The sequence below is a fragment of the Trachypithecus francoisi genome, unplaced genomic scaffold (genome assembly GCF_009764315.1).
Source record: "Trachypithecus francoisi isolate TF-2019V2 unplaced genomic scaffold, Tfra_2.0 Lachesis_group4, whole genome shotgun sequence".
In the NCBI taxonomy this organism is placed as follows: Eukaryota; Metazoa; Chordata; class Mammalia; order Primates; family Cercopithecidae; genus Trachypithecus; species Trachypithecus francoisi.
In genome coordinates this window covers 42678018-42697382 of record NW_022681469.1, presented here as the reverse complement: position 1 = coordinate 42697382, position 19365 = coordinate 42678018, and the positions used below count along the sequence as shown (strand labels likewise).

General features: G+C 39.8%; 1 protein-coding gene and 1 pseudogene across 1 annotated transcript in view; one reads left to right on the top strand and one right to left on the bottom strand.

Moving 5' to 3' along the window:
• The window catches only part of MET (MET proto-oncogene, receptor tyrosine kinase), a 118721-nt gene that overhangs the window by 43131 nt on the left and 56225 nt on the right, over positions 1-19365 (top strand). The window contains exon 4 of the mRNA XM_033194292.1: positions 11029-11220. Coding sequence (XP_033050183.1) covers positions 11029-11220 — 192 coding nt within the window. The remainder of the gene's footprint in view (positions 1-11028; positions 11221-19365) is intronic.
• On the bottom strand, positions 10511-10562 carry LOC117073845 (annotated as a pseudogene).

Below are 19365 nucleotides of genomic sequence, written 5' to 3'. Positions count from 1 at the left end.
CCTAGTCTTAGAGGGTTTACTGCCAGTACCATGTTTTCAGAATGTAACTATCAGCTGAGTTCTTATACTTTGCATCAGTTAGCTATTGTATGTGTCAATCTTTTGCCTCCCAATGTAGAGGTTGGACCCAAGGTAGAAGCATTTGACAGGAATGACAAACAATAGTCTGTTTTTATATACTCAACAAGTGAAAACTTATTTTGTTTACATTTTTTCCCTTTTTATACAGTTAAACACTCACATACACACACACACACACACACACACACACACACACACACACATATAGGCCACGGAGACCCTATGACCCTCAAAGACTAGCATATTTTCTATCTAGCCCTTTCTCAAAAAACATGTGCCAACCCCTGCATTAGAGAATAATGTAAAATAATAGTGGGCAGATAACAGGTCCACAAATTTTGGAGAGTCATGGATGACCTCACTTATGAACTTAAGTAATTCTCTTCAGTAGGTATGAGTGTTTCCATTTTACAGATGACAAAATTGAGGCTCATTGATCTAAACAACTGGATTTTGTCTTCATAGGCATTATGAGGACTCACTAGACCAACAATAGTGATAATAATAACTGTTTAGTTGCACAAGGCAGGGATTTATGTCTTTTTTATTTGCTACCATATCCTTCAGCACCTAGAACAGCTTGTCACATGGTATGTTATTGTATTCATTTTCCAGAGCTCCCATAACAAATTACCACAAACTGGGTGGCTGAAAACAACAGAAATTTATCGTCACATGGTTCTGGAGGCCAGATGTTGGAAATCAAGGCATCAGCCAGGGCCATGCTCCCTCTGGAGGCTCTAGGGAGGACTCCTTCCTTACCTCTTGCAATTCTGGTGTCCCAGGCATCTTAGGTTGTGGCAGCTTTACTCCAATCTCTGCCCCCGTCTTTACGTGGCAGTCCACCATGTCTCTCTGTGTCCTCTCTTCTTATAAGGACAACAGTCATTGAACTCAGGGCACACGCTAAATCCAGGATGATTTCATCTCAAGATCCTTAACTAATTACATATCAAAGAGCCTATTTCCAAATAAGGTCACAATCTGACTTTCCAGGTGGACATGAATTTTGGGAAGACATTAATCAGTCTACTGTAGGTCTTCTAAATGAAGTGACCATTTAATATGTTTCTGGCACTGGATTCATTTCATTTAAGCCTCAAAACAAATCTGTTATATAGATATGTGTTTTCCCACTTTACAAGTGAAGAACTGAGGTTTAAAGATCTAGGAATCCTAAAGCTGCATAGCCAGGAAGGGCAGGGCCACTCCTGACCCAAGTTCTCTGCTAGGTTAGCATGGTTGTCACAGGACATGCTGAGAAGGTATTTAGGGAGCATTACGCCAAAAAGTTGTAGAAGTGGGCTTAAGGAAGAAGATTCTGAAATCAAAGGAATCAGACTGTAGGAGGCCATGTAGGCGATTTCCTTTAATTCACTAGAAGAGTGTCTAAGAATCAGCCAGGCATGTTGGCTCATGCCTGTAATCCCAACACTTTGGGAGGTTGAGGTCGAAGGATTGCTAGAGCCCATGAGTTCAAGACCAGCCTGGGCAACATGGCAAAATCCCATCTCTACAAAGAAATACAAAAATTAGCCAGGTATGGTGGTACATGCCTGTATTCCCAGCTACTCTGGAGGCTGAGGAGGGAGGATCTCTTGAGCCCAGGAGGGAAGGGGTTGCAGCGAGCCAAGATTGTGACACTGCACAGCAGCCTGGGTGCCAGTGCCACAGCCTTTCAAGCAAGCAAGAAAGAAAGAAAGAGGGAGAGAGAGAGAAAGAGAAGGAAGGAAGGAAGGAGGGAAAGAAGGAAGGAAGGAAGGAAGGCAAGAAGGAAGGAAGGGGAGAAGAGAAAGGAAAGAAAGAAAGAAAAAAGAAAGAGAAAGAAAAGAAAAGAAAGAGAAGAAAGAAAGAAAGAAGAGAAGAAAGAAAGAAAGAAAGAAAGAGAAAGAAAGAAGGAAAGAAAAAGAAAGAAAGGAAAGAAGGGAGGGAGGGAGGGAAGGAAGGAAGGAAGGGAGAAAGAAAGAAGGAAAGAAAGAAAGAAAGAAAGAAAAGAAAGAAAGAAAGAGAGAGAGAGAAAGAGAGAAAGAGAATAAAGGAAAGACTCCAAGATGGTTCAGATCTCAAACTTATAGAGAGGGTAGCTATTGATGCATTGAGAAATAGGAAGCTAGAAGAGGAAATCAGTTTGGAGAGAAAAGTGATGACTTTGAACATCACCGATGGCATATTCAAACATAGCTTGAAGGCAGTTGCAGAGACAGGGCTGGTCTTCGGAAGAGAGGGCCATGGAGTGTGTAGAGTTAGGTCATCACCACGAGGCTGTGAGGGCAGAGCCACAATAGCTTCCATCACCTTGTGAATCACCAATGCTCAGCCTGTGGCTGGCTGGACAGATGCCTGCTTATGCTGTGCTCACGGCTGTCTGGCTGCACACACAGCCGCAGAGCATGCCCTCTCTGGCTGGGGCAGAAAGAAATTGAAGCCTCTTTAACTCTGCCCCCCCAGCTTTGCTCCCTTGCTAGGACTTCCAGGCCATGGCTATTGAAGCCATAAGGCAGGATTACTTACTCCAGGGGAGTTAGTGGAAACAGAAGTATTGCGGAAGCCTCTTTCTTTTCAACTGTGCCTTGAGCACATCAGACGGAGTCCTCTTCATAGCACAGAACAACTTGCTCAGATTCTTAGGGTTTTACCACAGCACCCTAACAGTCTGGCCATGCATTAAGGACCCCAAAGAGAAGGACTTGCTCTGCCAGAGAGCTGACTGTTCTATATTTTACAGAGAATTCTGGATTCAGTGTCAACATCTTAGACATCTGAGTACAGACTGTAAAGAGTTAAAGTATGTCTATAAGAAACAGAGCCAGACCCTGAAATTGAAAGCTCTGTGCCTCCCTGCGTGCAGTCAGTTCCACGCTGTCCTCTCTCCCAGTTCTACTTAATAAAAAAAACACATGAGTGAAATTTAGGGAAATAAGAATTCCTGAAATTAAAGCAATTAAATTTTCAGTCAACCGTATGAAAAGCTCTAGACAAAGAGGGACTTTCTATTTCGAAATGTGTATTTCCCAGAAAACCATTACTATATCTAGCTAGAATTTGTACAAAGAATGATTATGAATAAAGTATATATTCAAATGCTTCTGTTAATTTAGTCATGGTCAAAGAGGAGAGAAAGGTGATATAAGTGAACTGGCAAAGATTTTACAAGATAGTATATTTTTTGAAATTTTGTCTGCAAGACTGATTTAAATTATCTATAGATGAGCTAAATCTGTCCTATAGATCAATTAAATGAATCACTATTTTAAATATACCACATTCTTAATTACACTGAATTAAATATAATTGCATATTCACTGCATACATCATAATGCTAATTAGGGGAAACATTTTGAATCAAATATATTGAGATATATAGCACTTCAATTTTCTTCTTATAAAAAAAGCTGTATGACTGAGTCAAGTAAAAAAAATATCTGGCAAATACTCATAGAAAGGTAAAGAAAGACTAGATTAATTGACATGTCACATCAAGGATTACAAATTGTAGAGGAATTCCTATTCTTTAACTATATGACAGTATATAAGACTTTGGGTTAAGGAAGTAAGTTTGCAACAAGTTTAAAAAAACATAAAACAGGAGGCCAGGCGTGGTGGCTCACGCCTGTAATCCCAGCACTTTAGGAGGCCGAGACAGGTGGATCACGAGGTCGGGAGTTCAAGACCAACCTGGCCAAGATGGTGAAACCCTGTCTCTACTGAAAATACAAAAAGTTAGCCGGGTGTGGTGGTAGACACCTGTAATCTCAGCTACTCAGGAGGCTGAGGCAGAGAATTGCTTGAACCCGGTAGGCAGAGGTTGCAGTGAGCCGAGATCGCACCACTGCACTCCAGCCTGGGCAACAGAGCGAGACTCCATCTCAAAATAAATAAATAAATAAAAATTTAAAAAATGAAAAATAAAATATGTTGTTTACTATTGTTTCTCAGAGACGTATAATTATTTTAGAAGTGGATAAGCCTTAAAATGCTCAATGCTTTTAAAAAATTTCCTATAAAATCCAGAATGTATCTACATTTTTGGGCAACCTGTAGTGATTGGAGGACCGTGATTGTTTACTCATTTGGTCACCTAAACATCCCAAGCAATGATGTGTTCTGACAGCAGACTGATACAGGTTTTTTTCACTCCTTGGAGTCGGAAAAAAAAAAAAAAAACAGCAAGCGAAGCTTTTGGAAGCCACCCCATAAAGCTGGAAGAGAATTTCAAAATCAATTCACTCAACCCCTCTCTTTACAAGCAGAAAATGTGCTAGATTGGAGGTGAAGACCCTGGAGCCAGATAGCCTAGGCTTAATCCTAGCCCTGCATTGAAGGGAATGTGAACACTCAGTGCCTCCGTTTCCTTCTAGGCTTCTTGTTCTGAGATTCCATGAATTAATATTTGTAAAATGCTTAGAACTGTGTCTAACACACTGTAAACACTAGGAACAAATGCTAAGGTCATGCAACTCATCAATGCCTCTGTGGGTTAGAACCAGCCCTGGCCCATGGAGGTGCTCATTCTTCTTTTAGACCAGGCTCTTAGGCATCCCAACTCAGAAATACCATAGGAGCCTATACATAGGAAGTATGATGTAGTGTAAGGAATATAGGATTCAAAATCAACAACTAGGATTCAAACTCTGATATTTATTGACTCAACTCTCTGAATCTTAGTTTCTTCATCTGTAAAATTATGATGATCATAACAAACCCAAGTCACAGACTTGTTCAGAGGAGCAAATGAGATAATGTACTTTGAAAACCATAATCTACTCTGCAAATGTTATGTAACATTATAATTGTGAGCTCAGCAAAGCCATGAGAATGTTTCAAAGCTGCTTAGGACATCAAGAAGTTGGGTTGGGGAAAATTCTTAATAGGGTCTCTCCACATCCTCATTTTCCATTTATTCATTGTTTTAAAATTTATTTTTCTTATGATATAATTTTTATATATATGTACAGTCATGCATTGCTTACATTTTGAGAAATGTGTGAATAGGCAAGTTTGTCATTGTGCGAACATCATAGAGTGTGCTTATACAACGAACATCATGGAGTGTGCTTATACAACCCTAGGTGATATAGCCTACTACACACCTAGACTGTATGGTGTGGCCTTTTGCTCCTAGGTCACAGACCTGTGCAGCATGTTACTCTGCTGAATACTGTAGGCAATTGTAACACAATGCTAAGTATTTGTGTATCTAAATATATCTAAAGATATAAATATGTCTTTATAAATACACAAATATACCTTTAAATATACTAGTATATATTTATAGATATAAATGTGTAAATATATCTATAGATGTACTAGTATACATATTTATAGACTAGAAAAGGCACATTACAAATATGATATTATTAGCAGGGTGTGGTAGCTCATGCCTGTAATCCCAGCACTTTGGGAGGCTAAGGTGGTAGAATTACTTGAGCCCTGGAGTCTGAGGTCACAGTAAGCTATGATCACATCACTGCACTCCAGCGTGAGTGACAGAGGGAGACCCTGTCTCTCAAAAACAACTTAAACAAAAAAATAGAGTCTTACGGGACCACCATAATATATTCAGTCTATCATTGATTGAAATGTCATTATGCAACACATAACTATATATATGCATATATGTGCACACATACACTATATATACATACACACGCATATACATATGTGTTGTGTGTGAGTATAATATAATATAATACAAATACTCATATCTCTACCACCAGGCTCAAAAAGGGAATATTACCTGTGAAGTCCCCTGAATATCCCATCCTAGCAATATTCCTCCCCCTCCTGGAAAAGTGGGTAAATAACAATTGTAAGTTGTGTGTTTGTCTTTCCTTTGCCTGTAGTTGCGCTACACATGTGTGTGCCCAGAGAATATTCTTTATTGGATGCATGGGGTTTCCTTCTTGTCTCAGAGATCTCAAGCTTTATAGTATCTTCCTGCAGCTTTATAGTGTCCACCTTATTCTTTGTCACTATTTCCCTTTCCCAGCCAATAAAGCACATGTACCTCTCACATTCAAATGAACTCGTAAAGAGAGATTTTAGAAAAGAGCTGGTTCACCTCAGGTTCACCTGAGCAAGGAATGGGTGTCGGTGACTGTGGAAGGTGGAGCACCGCTGCCAAAGCAGTGCAAGGACCCAGACCCAGTCAATGGGAGGGTCTTGACTCGGGATAGCCACTCTGACATTCACTGGAAGTCCTAGATGGTCGCCTTGCCTTACACCTTAATGGAGAAAAGGCTAAAAAGATACATCAAGGCAGATTTGAAAGCTATACTAGGGAGCTTGGAATTTTCCTGCAGGCTTTTGGGAAGCAACTGAAGCTTTGAAGAAGGGAACGACAGCCTGAGACTGCTTCAAGGCAGAAGAGATAGGAGACCAGAAGGCCAGTGAGGAAGCGCCTAGGCTGGGCCAGGAGTGCAGGTGTGGCTGGAAGGGCTGCTCAGAAGCAGCACTGTGGACGGAGCTGAGCAGGACTTAGTGACTGGTTAGATATAGAAAATGCCAGAGAAAGAGGAAGTGGTGATGACTGAAATTTCAGAGTTACCTAAATGCAAGCACGGTATGTTCATAACCAAAATAGGTAACAAGGAGAGCTAGGTTTGAGAGCCAAGCTGATTAGTACAGAATGCTAGTGGTTATCTCTGCTGTTATCCAGAAAATAAAGATTAATTTCAGCCTTAAAATCAGGGACTTAAATGAGATGATCTAGAAAGCCCTTTCCATTTTTGTAATTGTGCAATCCTCAGAACATTCCCCAGAATAGTAAGCAGAAGCAAAAGAAATTCAGGAGTTTGAACATCAGAGAGAGCTGTTTTCTGACGCCTGCTTCAATGGGAACTAGGCACTGTGACTGAGCCCTCGGCTCTCGGAGTCTCCTCCTCCTTGAAACTAAGTGTGATAAAGCCTCACATTGCTGCTGTGGGTCTTATTGTACATGAAAATGCCCACCTCAGTGCCTGGCACATTCTGGGTGCAGGAAAAAGTTTGATTTCCTCCCTCCCTTCCTTCCTTCCTTTTTCCTCCCTTTGTTACCATGGGAGAGAGTCAGGCTGGTTCCCTCCTGGTGCTGGTGTGAAACCTGCTTTTTAGACTCTTCTGCAGTTCCCCGAAGCAGTTATTGTCCCAAAGAACTGCTTTCTGCCAGCAATGCTCAGTTTTACCCTAAGACATGAGAACGCCTGGCTTTGAGGGAAGCACAGGTAGCAAGGAGACCCCTGACAGCAAATGTGTAGTTGTTCTTCCAGCTAGGCCCCAGTCCCACCCTAAATGCCACATCCAGGCACTGTGTGTACGGTGCTGAGATGAAGCAACCCCATCTTTTCCACACAAATGAGCAGCAAACATATTTGCTGATTATCTTTGAGGGACATAGTGAATCAGACTGAGATTTACTCATATTTACACAAGGCTTTACATCTGAGATACTGAAAGCTTAATCCAAGCCTTCCCTGTTAGTTGAAGTCCTACTGTTAGAGCTCAACGACAGGGTGCAGCTCTGTAAGCCAGTCCCTGATGCCTTGATCCCAATCATTGAGTTTATCAGGATTCTCCATAGGAAGAGACAAGGAGCACCTCTCCTGCAGGGAATACTGGAGTGTTACTTTTTCCTAGAAGCTAGTGCCTCAACACCTCTTCTGCAGATCTCAGCTATGGAGAAAATGAAAAAGAAAAATGTTGGAGTACCCTGGCTTATGAAATTTGAATGCCTCTTGAACCTATCAAGTTTATTTTTTAGCTCTAAATAAGACAAGATCAAGAAGTTCTGCAGATCCTATTCCAACATTGTGCAATGTCTCTATATTTACAAATTTTATTTGGTGGGTGGGGCAATAGAGACATAATTTAATCCCATTAGTTGTTGAGGAGATACTATTTAGAGATCTCACTAATTCCTGTCGTGAAGGAGAAGGCTTGAAGTGTGCAATATAAATATTGCATTAACCCTAATACAGAGTTCTACATTTGTGTCTTGCATGTGTGCAAACAGGTGCACAGAGGCTAAAGTTCTGGTTGTATTGATCTCCCTCCATTTGCAAAAGATCAGTGAGTTCCTGCAAGCTTGCAGATTCTCTGAGGAGACACTTAGTGGTCATCTCCTCTTCATTCTTCTGCTGGCCCCATTCAGCAAGACCAACCACAAAGCAAACTGAATAGGCAAATGGGCTTTATCTCTGGTGACTTTGCAGATGCACTAATTTTTCAGCAGCTGTCATTAAATGCCTACTGTGTGCTAGGCATAATACAGGGCCTTGGGACTAAAAGATGATAAGACAATTCCTGTGCTCTTGTTGATAGAAGGTGGCTAGTTTATGGTCAAAGACTCTCATTCACACCCACCAAATTGTTTTTATATCCCAGTGGATCCATTATATCTCTGGCAGCGCCACACGCCAGGTCAAGTTTGAGGCTTTGAAGTTCCCAGGATGTCACCTAGACTTAGAAATGAAGAAACACTAACAAAAGAAGAAACAAGACAACCACAAAAACCTGACCCTGAAGAGCTGCCACTTCTATAATGGAATAGTTCAAATGGCCTTAGATTTAAAATTGGTCTTTGCTCCTTTAAGGAGATTCCCTGAGCTCTGGCTATCTCTGCAAAATGAATGATTGATCACCAGTAGAAACTTAATTATCAATTAATTGGTTGCTATCGAATTGCTGGTACATCTCAGTTATCTGCTACTCCTCAGAGTAATCCATAGTACTTTAGTGAAGAAATGCTTCCAATTAAACAGGGAAATAGCACTTACTAATATATTAAAGCAAATTTCTAGACCTAAAACATTTTTATTAATTATAAGAGTCAGTGGGTTTAGCATCTCTAAGATTCTGTTTGCTAATTTATTGCCACTGAAAGTGAAGAAACAGTTGTTGATATATAAAATAGAGCATTTTAGGTGGTTTTTAATCATAAAAAGTCAGTAGATGTAAAAACTCTGCATTGCATGTGGCAGACATGTGACCTTAAGGAATAAGGTTGCTACACAGAAACTTTTGTTTGTTTGTTCTTAAACAGTAAAATGATTTGAAATATACTTTGATCATTTTGTGATTATTATCATATAGAACAATAATAGAGAATTTCTTACTTCCTAATGATTTTCCTGGACTTATAGTTACCTACAAAGATGTAATGAAATTTGCTCTCCTTTTCTTCCAAGGTATACATCATTTTCCTTAATACCTTCTCCTGTTCCCATCATCTACCCCAGATTTGCCAATTCCCAGCTATCTCCTCAGGACAGACAAGAGCCAAATACTCCCATTTGTCCCTTACAAACTCTTTTAACTTCCTCAATTTCTGGAAAAAAAAAAAAAGCTTTAATAATATAGTTTTATATCTCTATACTCATCCCCTATCTACTTATAATTGATTAACATGTTCATTCATTCAATTAATATTTACTAAACATCTACTTTGCATGATATTTAATCAACTACTAGCAATACCATGGTGAACGAGTAGGGTCCCTGCTCGCAGAGAGCTGCTTGGGAGAAGTTTCACATTATCTTATAAATCACACAAGCAAATGTTAAGTTGCAGCTTGTAACTATGTTACAGCTATGCTATGGTGCACAGGTAGACGGTATTATGAGAAGCTATACTAGAAGTATTTGACCTAGATAGTGGGGTCAGGGCAGGCCTCCTGAAGAAATGGTGATAAGCTAAGATCTGAAGGAGATGTAGGAGTTAATAAGGTGAATGGAAGTGGAAGGAGCATTTCAAGCAGGGAAATAGCATCTGCAGAGGCCCTTAATGGAAGAACACGTGACATATTTGGAGAGCTGAAAGAAGGCCTGCTCACTGGAGCACTAAGAACACAGATCTGGAGAAGTTGGGCAGGGGCTGGATGATGGGAAGGGAGCCATACAGGCCATGTTAAAAATGTTGTTCTTTATCCTAAGAGCAATGGGGAAGCATGAGTGTTTTAAATAGAGAGGGATATGGTCAGATTTGTGTTTGAAAAAGAAAATCCTGCTGCAGTGTGAAGAACAGATCATCCTGGCAAGGGTAACAGTGGATGTGGTTTGTCTAGTTAGGAAGCCACTGTAGTAGTCCAGGAAGGAGTGGAGTGGCTAGGATGAAAATTGGGAGGAGGGGCACAATGGAGGTGACTGGATACATCTAGCAGGCATTTAGAAATGAAATTGTTGGGAATTGGTGATGGAGCATATATGGGGACAGAGGGAGAGGGAGGAATTGGGGATGACACTTAGAGTTCTGACTCGTGCACCTGGAGGAATGGTAGAGACATTCACTGAGGTGTGTAGTATCCTAAGATCAGGCAGGGGGAAGATTGTGGTTTCTATAATGGGCGATGGGCGTGTTGTTGAATCTGAGGTCTCCGAGACATGTGAATGGAGATACTGAAGTGATGTTATCTACAAGTGCTGGGCTCTTTGTTTGTTTTGTTTTTATTGCATGGGAGGTCTTCCAGAAAACCTGCTAGACAAATTCTAAAAGAAATATAACACTCATGCTGGGTACTGTTGTGAGAGATTTATATAAACTATCTTGTTTAATAGTTATACAAGCTCTGTAAGGTAAGTACTATTTTTTTAGTTCTCTCTATTTTATATTCCAGTTGAAATTCATCTCATCAGACTTGCCTGCTAGAAGCATTACCTTTGCGTCAAGGGCTCAGACATTTAAAAGTTTTGTTTCTCTTATAATAGCAGTAGCTAAGTTCCATCTTTAGGCATGCACGCACTGAACCATGGCGTGAATTGTGATAGTAAGATTTTAGAGTCTGTAAATAATGTCTTGTGAAATTGGAGCCATTGGGTCACTGGAAATATTTATGCCTATCTGTGGCTATTGGTCTATTTGCATGATTATCCTTACCATTCTCCTCCAAGCTCTGAAAAGACACACTGAAAGGTTTCTTTCCAGCTTGTTCACGTCTGGACTCACATTAACTGTATGACCATATTTTATTCCAGACGCTCCTAAGAAATTCATCAGGCTGTGAAGCGCGCCATGATGAATATCGAGCAGAGTTTACCACAGCTTTGCAGCGCGTTGACTTATTCATGGGTCAATTCAGTGAAGTCCTGTTAACATCTATATCCACCTTTGTGAAAGGAGACCTCACCATCGCTAATCTTGGGACATCAGAGGGTCGCTTCATGCAGGTAAGTGCTTTCTGAGAGTAGCTGTGCCTGTTCTATCTGGTATTATGCAATTAATTTGCTTTTGTTTTTGTAGTAAGGTATTTGCAAATACTGTAAAGTCCAAATCATAGTAGAAACCGGAACACAGACTGAAAGCCAAACAGTGAAGCCTGGTCCACTTTCTGTTAAATGTGTTGTCTCTTTTTGTTAAGTTCTTGAAGCTTTCAGTTTGAATCTGGTTGCTTTAATTTTCTCATCCGGAATGGTGTGGGGTGTTTTTAGTTTTTTTTTTTTTTCCCCATTCATAATTTCTGTCACATGATTGGAAAATAAAATGAAACAATTAAAGCACTTCTGGGCAATTTTTTTTTTATTTCAAGGGAAGCTACAAATCAAAGGAGAGCTATTGTGTGAACCACGCATCTCCATGAGAAGAAACATTCACATCATTGAGAAATATTGGCAGAAGTTAGGAAGGGACAACATTATCATCAAAATTCCATTGTAACTCAAGATCTCCTGATTCTGTAAAATGATAGGGTTGGACGCAAATAAGTTCAACTACAAAAAAAAAATCCAGATTTTATTAAGAAATGGTTTTAATGGATAGCAACAGTATTTCCATACAACAAAAGTTTCCATTTCAACTTACTGTGTTTCCTAGATACAAGAACCATAGCACTTTGCAAAAACTAAAATACTCTCTTGTTGGATTAGCTTTTACTGTTTTGCAGTTATTGGTGCTTTCAACATGAGTTGTTAGTAGATTCTTGATGAGGGAAGAATGACAATAGCATCTCTGGAAATCTTGGACTTCTATGAATACTAGAAATATCTTTTAAAGGGAGATGCTCATTTCATAATTGTCGGATGTAATTAATACCCCCATCAGACAATAACCTCCAGTAAATCAACTGAGAATGATAAGCTTTTCCTATAACTTGCCTATCTATACATCCTATGTGTGTATTCTTCTACAAAACATTTCTTTAATTACCACTCTCTTTATAGCAGCCTGGATATTGATCATTGTCATATTTTAAAACCTATAAGCTATGTTTTTCTTGTACTAATGGCATGGTGGAATTTTTTTAAGGTCAAAAACCACATAAATAGAACCTTCCTAGCCCAAAACTAATCATACAGGTCCTGTTATCTAATTATTCACATAGTAATCTCCCTTCTATTGCTTCACAGTGAACTACACCTTCTCTCCCCCTCTTTCCTCTGTCCATTCCACTGTGCTTATTTACCCAACTCATCCATCTTAACCGTTTAATTCTATCCTTAACTTCTCAAAGCTGAAGGAGGGATGCCCCGCCCTTCCCACAGAGACATGCGCTCTCATGTATTTGAAATATGGTCACATCTATTATGTGTAAAATATGTAGTATTGTTCTGTGTTTATACATGTTTTTAATTTATATAAAATTGCATTCTATAAAATTGCAAAAATGCAAAGACAGACTAGAGAAGCTGGCATCTATTGATTTCTTAATGTGTTCGTTATGTTGATTTGCCCCCTTTTATCTTTATTCCTGCTTTTTTTTTTTCCAAAATCGTCCATTACCTTGCCAATCCGGTTTTGTATGAATAAGCTTTTTATGATTACTTTAGCTCTGACTTTTTTTAACATCAAAAGTTCCCTGGCCTATTTCCACATTCTAAAGTTGTGATAAAATTCCTTATTTAAATGTGTTGCTTTATTAACTGAGTAAATTCTGCTGCGTGACAGAGTCCATCACCCGAAGGATATGTCACGCGTCAGTCTCATTATAGAAACGCTGTAGCAAATGTTTTATTCTTATCTGCCAGCCTTTGTATAAAATAAACGATATTTTGCCCATTAACTATGCACCCAAAACAAAAGGTAAAAATAAATGCTTATTTTATGAAAAGTACTGATATCACTGATTTTTTTAAAGTGGCTTTTAATTTATCAAATAAGTATCAAGAACTACCTAACTTTGCTTTACTAGACGAATGAAGCAAAGGAAACAGTGACACAGAACCTACCTTTAAGAAATTAAATTTTAGCACTTTGGGAGGCAGAGGTGGGCAGATCACGAGGTCAGGAGATCGACACCATCCTAGCTAACATGGTGAAATGCCATCTCTACTGAAAATACAAAAAAACTTAGCCGGGTGTGGTGGCGGGCACCTGTAGTCCCAGCTACTCAGGAGGCTGAGGCAGGAGAATGGCGTGAACCCGGGAGGCGGAGCTTGCAGTGAGCGGAGATCTAGCCACTGCACTCCAGCCTGGGCGACAGAGCAAGACTCCACCTCAAAAAAAAAAAAAAAAAAAAAGAAAAAAAAAGAAATTAAATTTTAGTAGGAAAGATAAACATATTTACCTGATAATAATAGTACATATGAACAAAGGGCTATTCGAAACCATAGAGGATCTATTTCTCTGACGCTTGCCTAACAGAATTTCATTCCATTATATTTTATAAAGAAACCTAAAGCATTTGAAGGATCAAACAGTCAACATCACTGAAGTCCAGATATTTACAGTAAATAATAGTGGGGGAGGAGTCAGGAGTGGAGCACAGATATGGCAACCTCCCACTTTAATCTGTCAGAGCAGTGACTTCCTACAAAGTTCTGTAAATGTTTTGACTGCGCCACAGTGCTAAATCTATGGCTAGGTGTAAGTTTCCACAGCTCGTGTTTTAGTAAATACGATGAAGTTTCTGTTACAAAATAGAATGGACATTTTTTTCCCCAAAGACAGCTGCCCTGCACAAAAAGGAACAGAAAAACGATTTTACTTCCTTCCTACCCTGAAGCCTAATGGCAAAGTTGCTTTGCAAATTTTTTTCTCCCAAGGGTTTGCAGCTGTTTCTGTCTTTCCTATTGTGCTTATGTTCAGCTCTGGCTGGGAACACAAGCTACAGCCCCAGCTGTTGGGTGCAAAGTGAATCAGGTATTTCACAGTGGTTATTTGATTAGAAAGAATTATATTGTTTAGCTAACAATATTTTGTGTATGGCAAAGAAGACATGTTTGACATGTCCTAACGTTTAATGATACGTAACTTATCTTGTACAGGTGCAGCTGTATCTGAAAATACTGATGCATCCATATATTTAAGTCTCAATATCTGTAGAGCCATGTCAATGTAGATGAAGATTTAAAAACAATTTTTATTTGCATGATCACTCTCTTGGGATGCTTTGAAGTAAAATAGTAGGGTAAGCAATGTTTGAGATAGTGTAAGTGAACAATGAGAACGTGCCTTCTTACAAACTGGTGAAGGAGATGTAGAACAGAGCCAGACTTGGGAACATTAACACAGTGTACGCAGCTATGTGGGAGAGGGAAGAGGGATTCTCATGAAGATCACAGGACTAATCACAGGGATTGTCCACGTCTCCCTTCTGAGCGCCTCGTCTAATCTACATCCAAAACAATGCTTCCTTGATTTTTTTTTAACAGCACTTGTATAAGGCCTTTAATCTCTAAATGCAAAGCATTGCTATTAAAATATTTGTGCATGACTGTCAGGCCAGGGAGAGTGAGTGGATCCGGGATGCAAGGGGGAGGTGGGGGGCCCTTTCAAGACTTGTTTCAAGTTCAGCTCCACAAATATTCACTGGGCAACTACTGTGTGCACTACACTGTGCCTGCTCCCAGTGGCCACTGCCTGGGCACTCTCACCACTGCTTCTGAGCTCCGTGGTTCCATCCTAGCTCTTCCCGCATGCCCCTTTCCCCTCTCCCAGTTTCTAAATGCTGTTACTGCCCACTCATCACTCCTGTTCTCTTCTGCCTCTTAACTGGACCAGTTGGATCTTAAGTAAGAAATCCAAGGAGATAGAGATCACCTAAAAAGATATCCCATGTTCAAGATCATTACTTATGACCACTGTTTAAAGGACTGTGTTAGTAATCAGTGAACCTAAAAATAATTACTCACTTCCAATAAGAAGAATTCGTTTATCTATTGACCTCCTGTCTTCAGATTCCTTCAGTTCCCGTGCCCCCATCATGGAATGTCAGTGCTTTCTTTGAGAAGCCTGTAGTATGCATCATGTTTGGAATTACTGCCATTTTAGAGTATGTAGACGCAGATCCCCAATTCGTCAATGTTGTGGACATCTGGCAGAGACACAACGGAAGGAAGCTTCAACTTGAACAATGATTCTCTTTAGGGATTTCTAACTTACCCATCTCTTTTATAAAATGATCAGATAAAAATATTATCTGCCTCTGCCTTTTTTTATGTGTACATCATTAACTTAGTTTTAACCCTAAAGAATGTTAGCTTTGGCTTTTTTATTTTTTTTTTTTTTATTTTTTTCACAGAGTCTCGCTCTGTTGCCCAGGCTGGAGTACAGTGGTGCAATCTTGGCTCACTGCAACCTCCACCTCCAGGATTCAAGCAATTCTTGTGCCTTGGCCTCCTGAGTAGCTGGGATTACAGGCGTGCACCACCATGCCCAGCTAATTTTTGTACTTTCAGTAGAGACAGATTTTTCACCATGTTGGCCAGGGTGGTCTAGAAATTCTGGCCTCAAGTGATCTGCCCACCTTGGCCTCCCAAAGTGCTGGGATTACAGCTATGAGTCACTGTGCCCAGAAGATTTGGTATATTTCTTTAGAGGAAAATACACTCAAGAGTTCTGAAATTTCCTTTGTGTAAGAAAGAACTTTTTAGAAATAATAATTTCAGTTGTGTCCATAACTAAAAATCAAGTCCAGTTTATCTTTAGTCTCCCAAAATAAATTGACACATGCCTTGAAAGACATACTTTGTACATTGTTACATGCATAGAAATTTAAAATATCGTAAATATTTGAAATCAGAGGACAAGGCTAAGCTTCTGTTTTGGCTTTTGGTAGCAAGGAGTAACTGAGATTTCTTGCATGGGTGCTTTTGGAAAGAGCAGAGAGACATTTTAAGACATGAAATATATATGATGTATCAGTAGCTTCTTGAACTTTTATTACTTTTTAATTTCAGAAAGAGGTACACCTTGTGTATAAATTAGCTAATTCTGCAATCAACATATTTGAAATACTGATTTGAACGAATCGGTTATTTTAAAATTTAAACAAATTTCCTAACTTACTTGGTTTTTAGATGTTCAAAATATTTTTTTACAAATGCCTCAATCTGGTATTGACTCATTTTGACTTATCTCAGAAAGTTGAAGCACACACATCAGTATTGTAACAGAGAGGAAAATTGTTTTGCCTTTTGGATGTATCTGGCCTTTAAAATGTCAAGTTGGTATAGAAGGACTTGTACCCATTTACCAAAAAGAACAAAGGGAAGAACAGAGTAAACTTCATTTATTTCACTGTTTGCTACCTGGCACTTTGTCTTACCACTTTCTGAGCTATCAGTACCAATCAGCAATTTCTACTTCTTATTTTTTATTTTTTTCTTTTTCAGAAAACTAGATATTTACCATAATTGAAACAGATAACTCTACTCTTCATATTCTGATTTCTTTTTAAATAAACACCACTTTCTATCACATACTGAAGAAAATAGGAAACCTGAAACAGGAAAGCAGAAAGAGGCATCAGAAATACCTAGAAAATGCAGATTAAACTCTTTTAGGTTAATCTAGATTCTGAAATATTTAAAAACCTCATGCCTTCATTAAGGCTTAAATAAGCTTCTTATTTCAGTCTTTTTGTATATTAAGGCAACAGATATACCTTGAGGACCAGAGTCTGTATTCTGTATTGGGAACTCCAGGGTAAACAGATGTCCTCTCTGAATTCATAGGTCACATCCTGCTTATAATCTGATCCATTTATGAATAGTGTCATCTTCACTCACATTTTTTCGTTGAGTTTCGATTTCCAATAATTGGCCAGTCATGGTGGCTCATGCCTATAATCCCAACACTTCGGGAGGCAGGGGCTGGAGGATTGCTTGAGGCCAGGAGTTCCAGACCAGCCTGGGCAACATAGTGAGACCCCATCTCTACAAGACATAAAAAAACTTAGGCATGTGTAGTGGTGCATGCCTGTAGTCCTAGCTTTTTGAGAAGCTGAGGCAGGAGGATCGCCTGAGCCCAGGAATTCGAGATTACAGTAAGCTATGATCATATCACTACATTCCAGCCTGAATGACAGAGCAAGACCCTGTCACTTAAAAAAAAAGAAAATCCAATAATTTGCAACATCTTTCATTAAGAATGAAGCTTTCCTTATACCTCAACAGAAATCCTATATTGTTCTTAAGTTCTAAATTAGAATCAATCTAGATTATGTCAAAGCTCCCATTCAGTTTTATTGGCCTTAAAATAGAAATGCATATTTTTTGTTTACGTAAAAGGAAACTTCAGTCTTCAAAAGATTGTATGTAGGCTTCTTGGCTACATTTTAATCTATATTTCTGTAAGACTGAATCATTTCCAATCAGATTTACTGTGTTTTGGGGGGGAGTTTTTTGATTTGTTATAGGGATGGGGTTTCCCTATGTTGCTCAGGTTGGTCTTGAACTCCTGGGCTCAAGCGATCCTGCTGCCTCAGCCTCCCAAAGTGCTGGGATTACCATTGTGAGCCACCACACCTGGCACTACTATTATTTGATCCCAGGATAACTATGCAAAGAAAGGCTGTGTTGCATGTTTTCTGACATGCTTTCCATCCAGTTCAGATGCATTGAAGGCCACTGAGAGTGTCATGTGTGGAACCCATACCAGTAGAGTTGGATGTCGGTGCCTCAATGAAAGTAGTACAATGCCAACAAGCATTCCAGTGGTTACTCAGATCTCTCCAAGAATATTAAAGGATATGAAATGTTCTTAGTCCAAAGCAACTCTGATTAAACTCTATGTCTTGTTCTACCCTCAACTTCCAGGGGTCTCTCCCTCTCCTTCAAGAGGTCCACTCTCACACACGCTGTTCCAGCCCCACCATGCGCCACCTCCCACACCTCTGCTCTGCACCCACCCATAGAATATGCCACCAACCTTTCACTGCCTCTGCCAAGCACAGGCGCCTAGGGAGTGCCTCGTCTCCTGCTCTGACTGCTTTTCCTAAGGAGAAGCCACTTTTGTTCCTTCCATCCCTCCCCTGCCTCCAGCCCCTCCAGGACCCTGCTTCACAGAAGACCAGTCTGACCGTGAGGGACTGTTCTTCAGAACACTGACTGGTGTATCAAGCAGGGGATACCCAAATATTTTCTCGGGCAGGAGGAATGGGAGGAAGGCTGTGAACCCTCTTACTTAATTTAAGAAAGCATTTGGCAGAGAACCATAAACCAGAACCACAATGAAGTACCACTTCACACCCAGTAGAATGGCTAGAATCAAGAAAATAAAAAATAACAAGTATAAGCGAGGATGTCAAGAAATTGGAGACTTCATACACTGCTAGTGGAGATGTAGAATGGAGCAGCCACTATAGAAAATGGCTTGACACTGCCTTAAAGGGTCAAATAGAGTTGCCATAAGACCTAGCAATTCCACTTCTGGGTACCCAAGAGATGTGAAAATATATGTTCACACAAAAAGTTGTCAATATTCATAGGAGCATTACTCGCAATGGCCAAAAAGTGGAAAACCCAAAAGTCCCTCAAGTGATGAATTCATAAAAGGTGGCATATCCATATAATGAAATATTATTTTGGTGATAAAAAGGAGCATGAAGAACCTTGAAAACATTATATTAAGGCCAGGCACGGTGGCTCACACCTGTAATCCCAGCACTTTGGAAAGCTGAAGTGAGCAGAGCACTTGAGGTCAGGAGTTCAAGAGCAGCCTGGGCAACATGGGGATACCCCGTCTCTACTAAAAATACAAAAATTAGCTGGGCATGGTGACCCACGCTTGTAATCCTAGCTACTCAGGAGATTGAGGCAGGAGAATTGCTCAAACCCAGGAGGCGGAGGTTGCAGTGAACTGAGATCGCGCCACTGCACTCCAGCCTACGCAACAGAATGAAACTCCGTCTCAAAAAAAAAATTAAAAAAGAAAGAAAGAAAAAGAAAACTTTGTGTTAAGTGAAAGATGCCAGGCACAAAAAGACCACATATTATAGGATTCCATTTATATGAAATATCTAGCATAGGAAAATCTATAGAGATAGGAAGTAGATTAGTGGTAGTCAAGGGCTAAGAGGATATGGGGAGACTGGGAATGACGGTTAAGGGATGTGGGGCTTCTTTTTGAGATAATGAAAGCATTCTACAACCCTG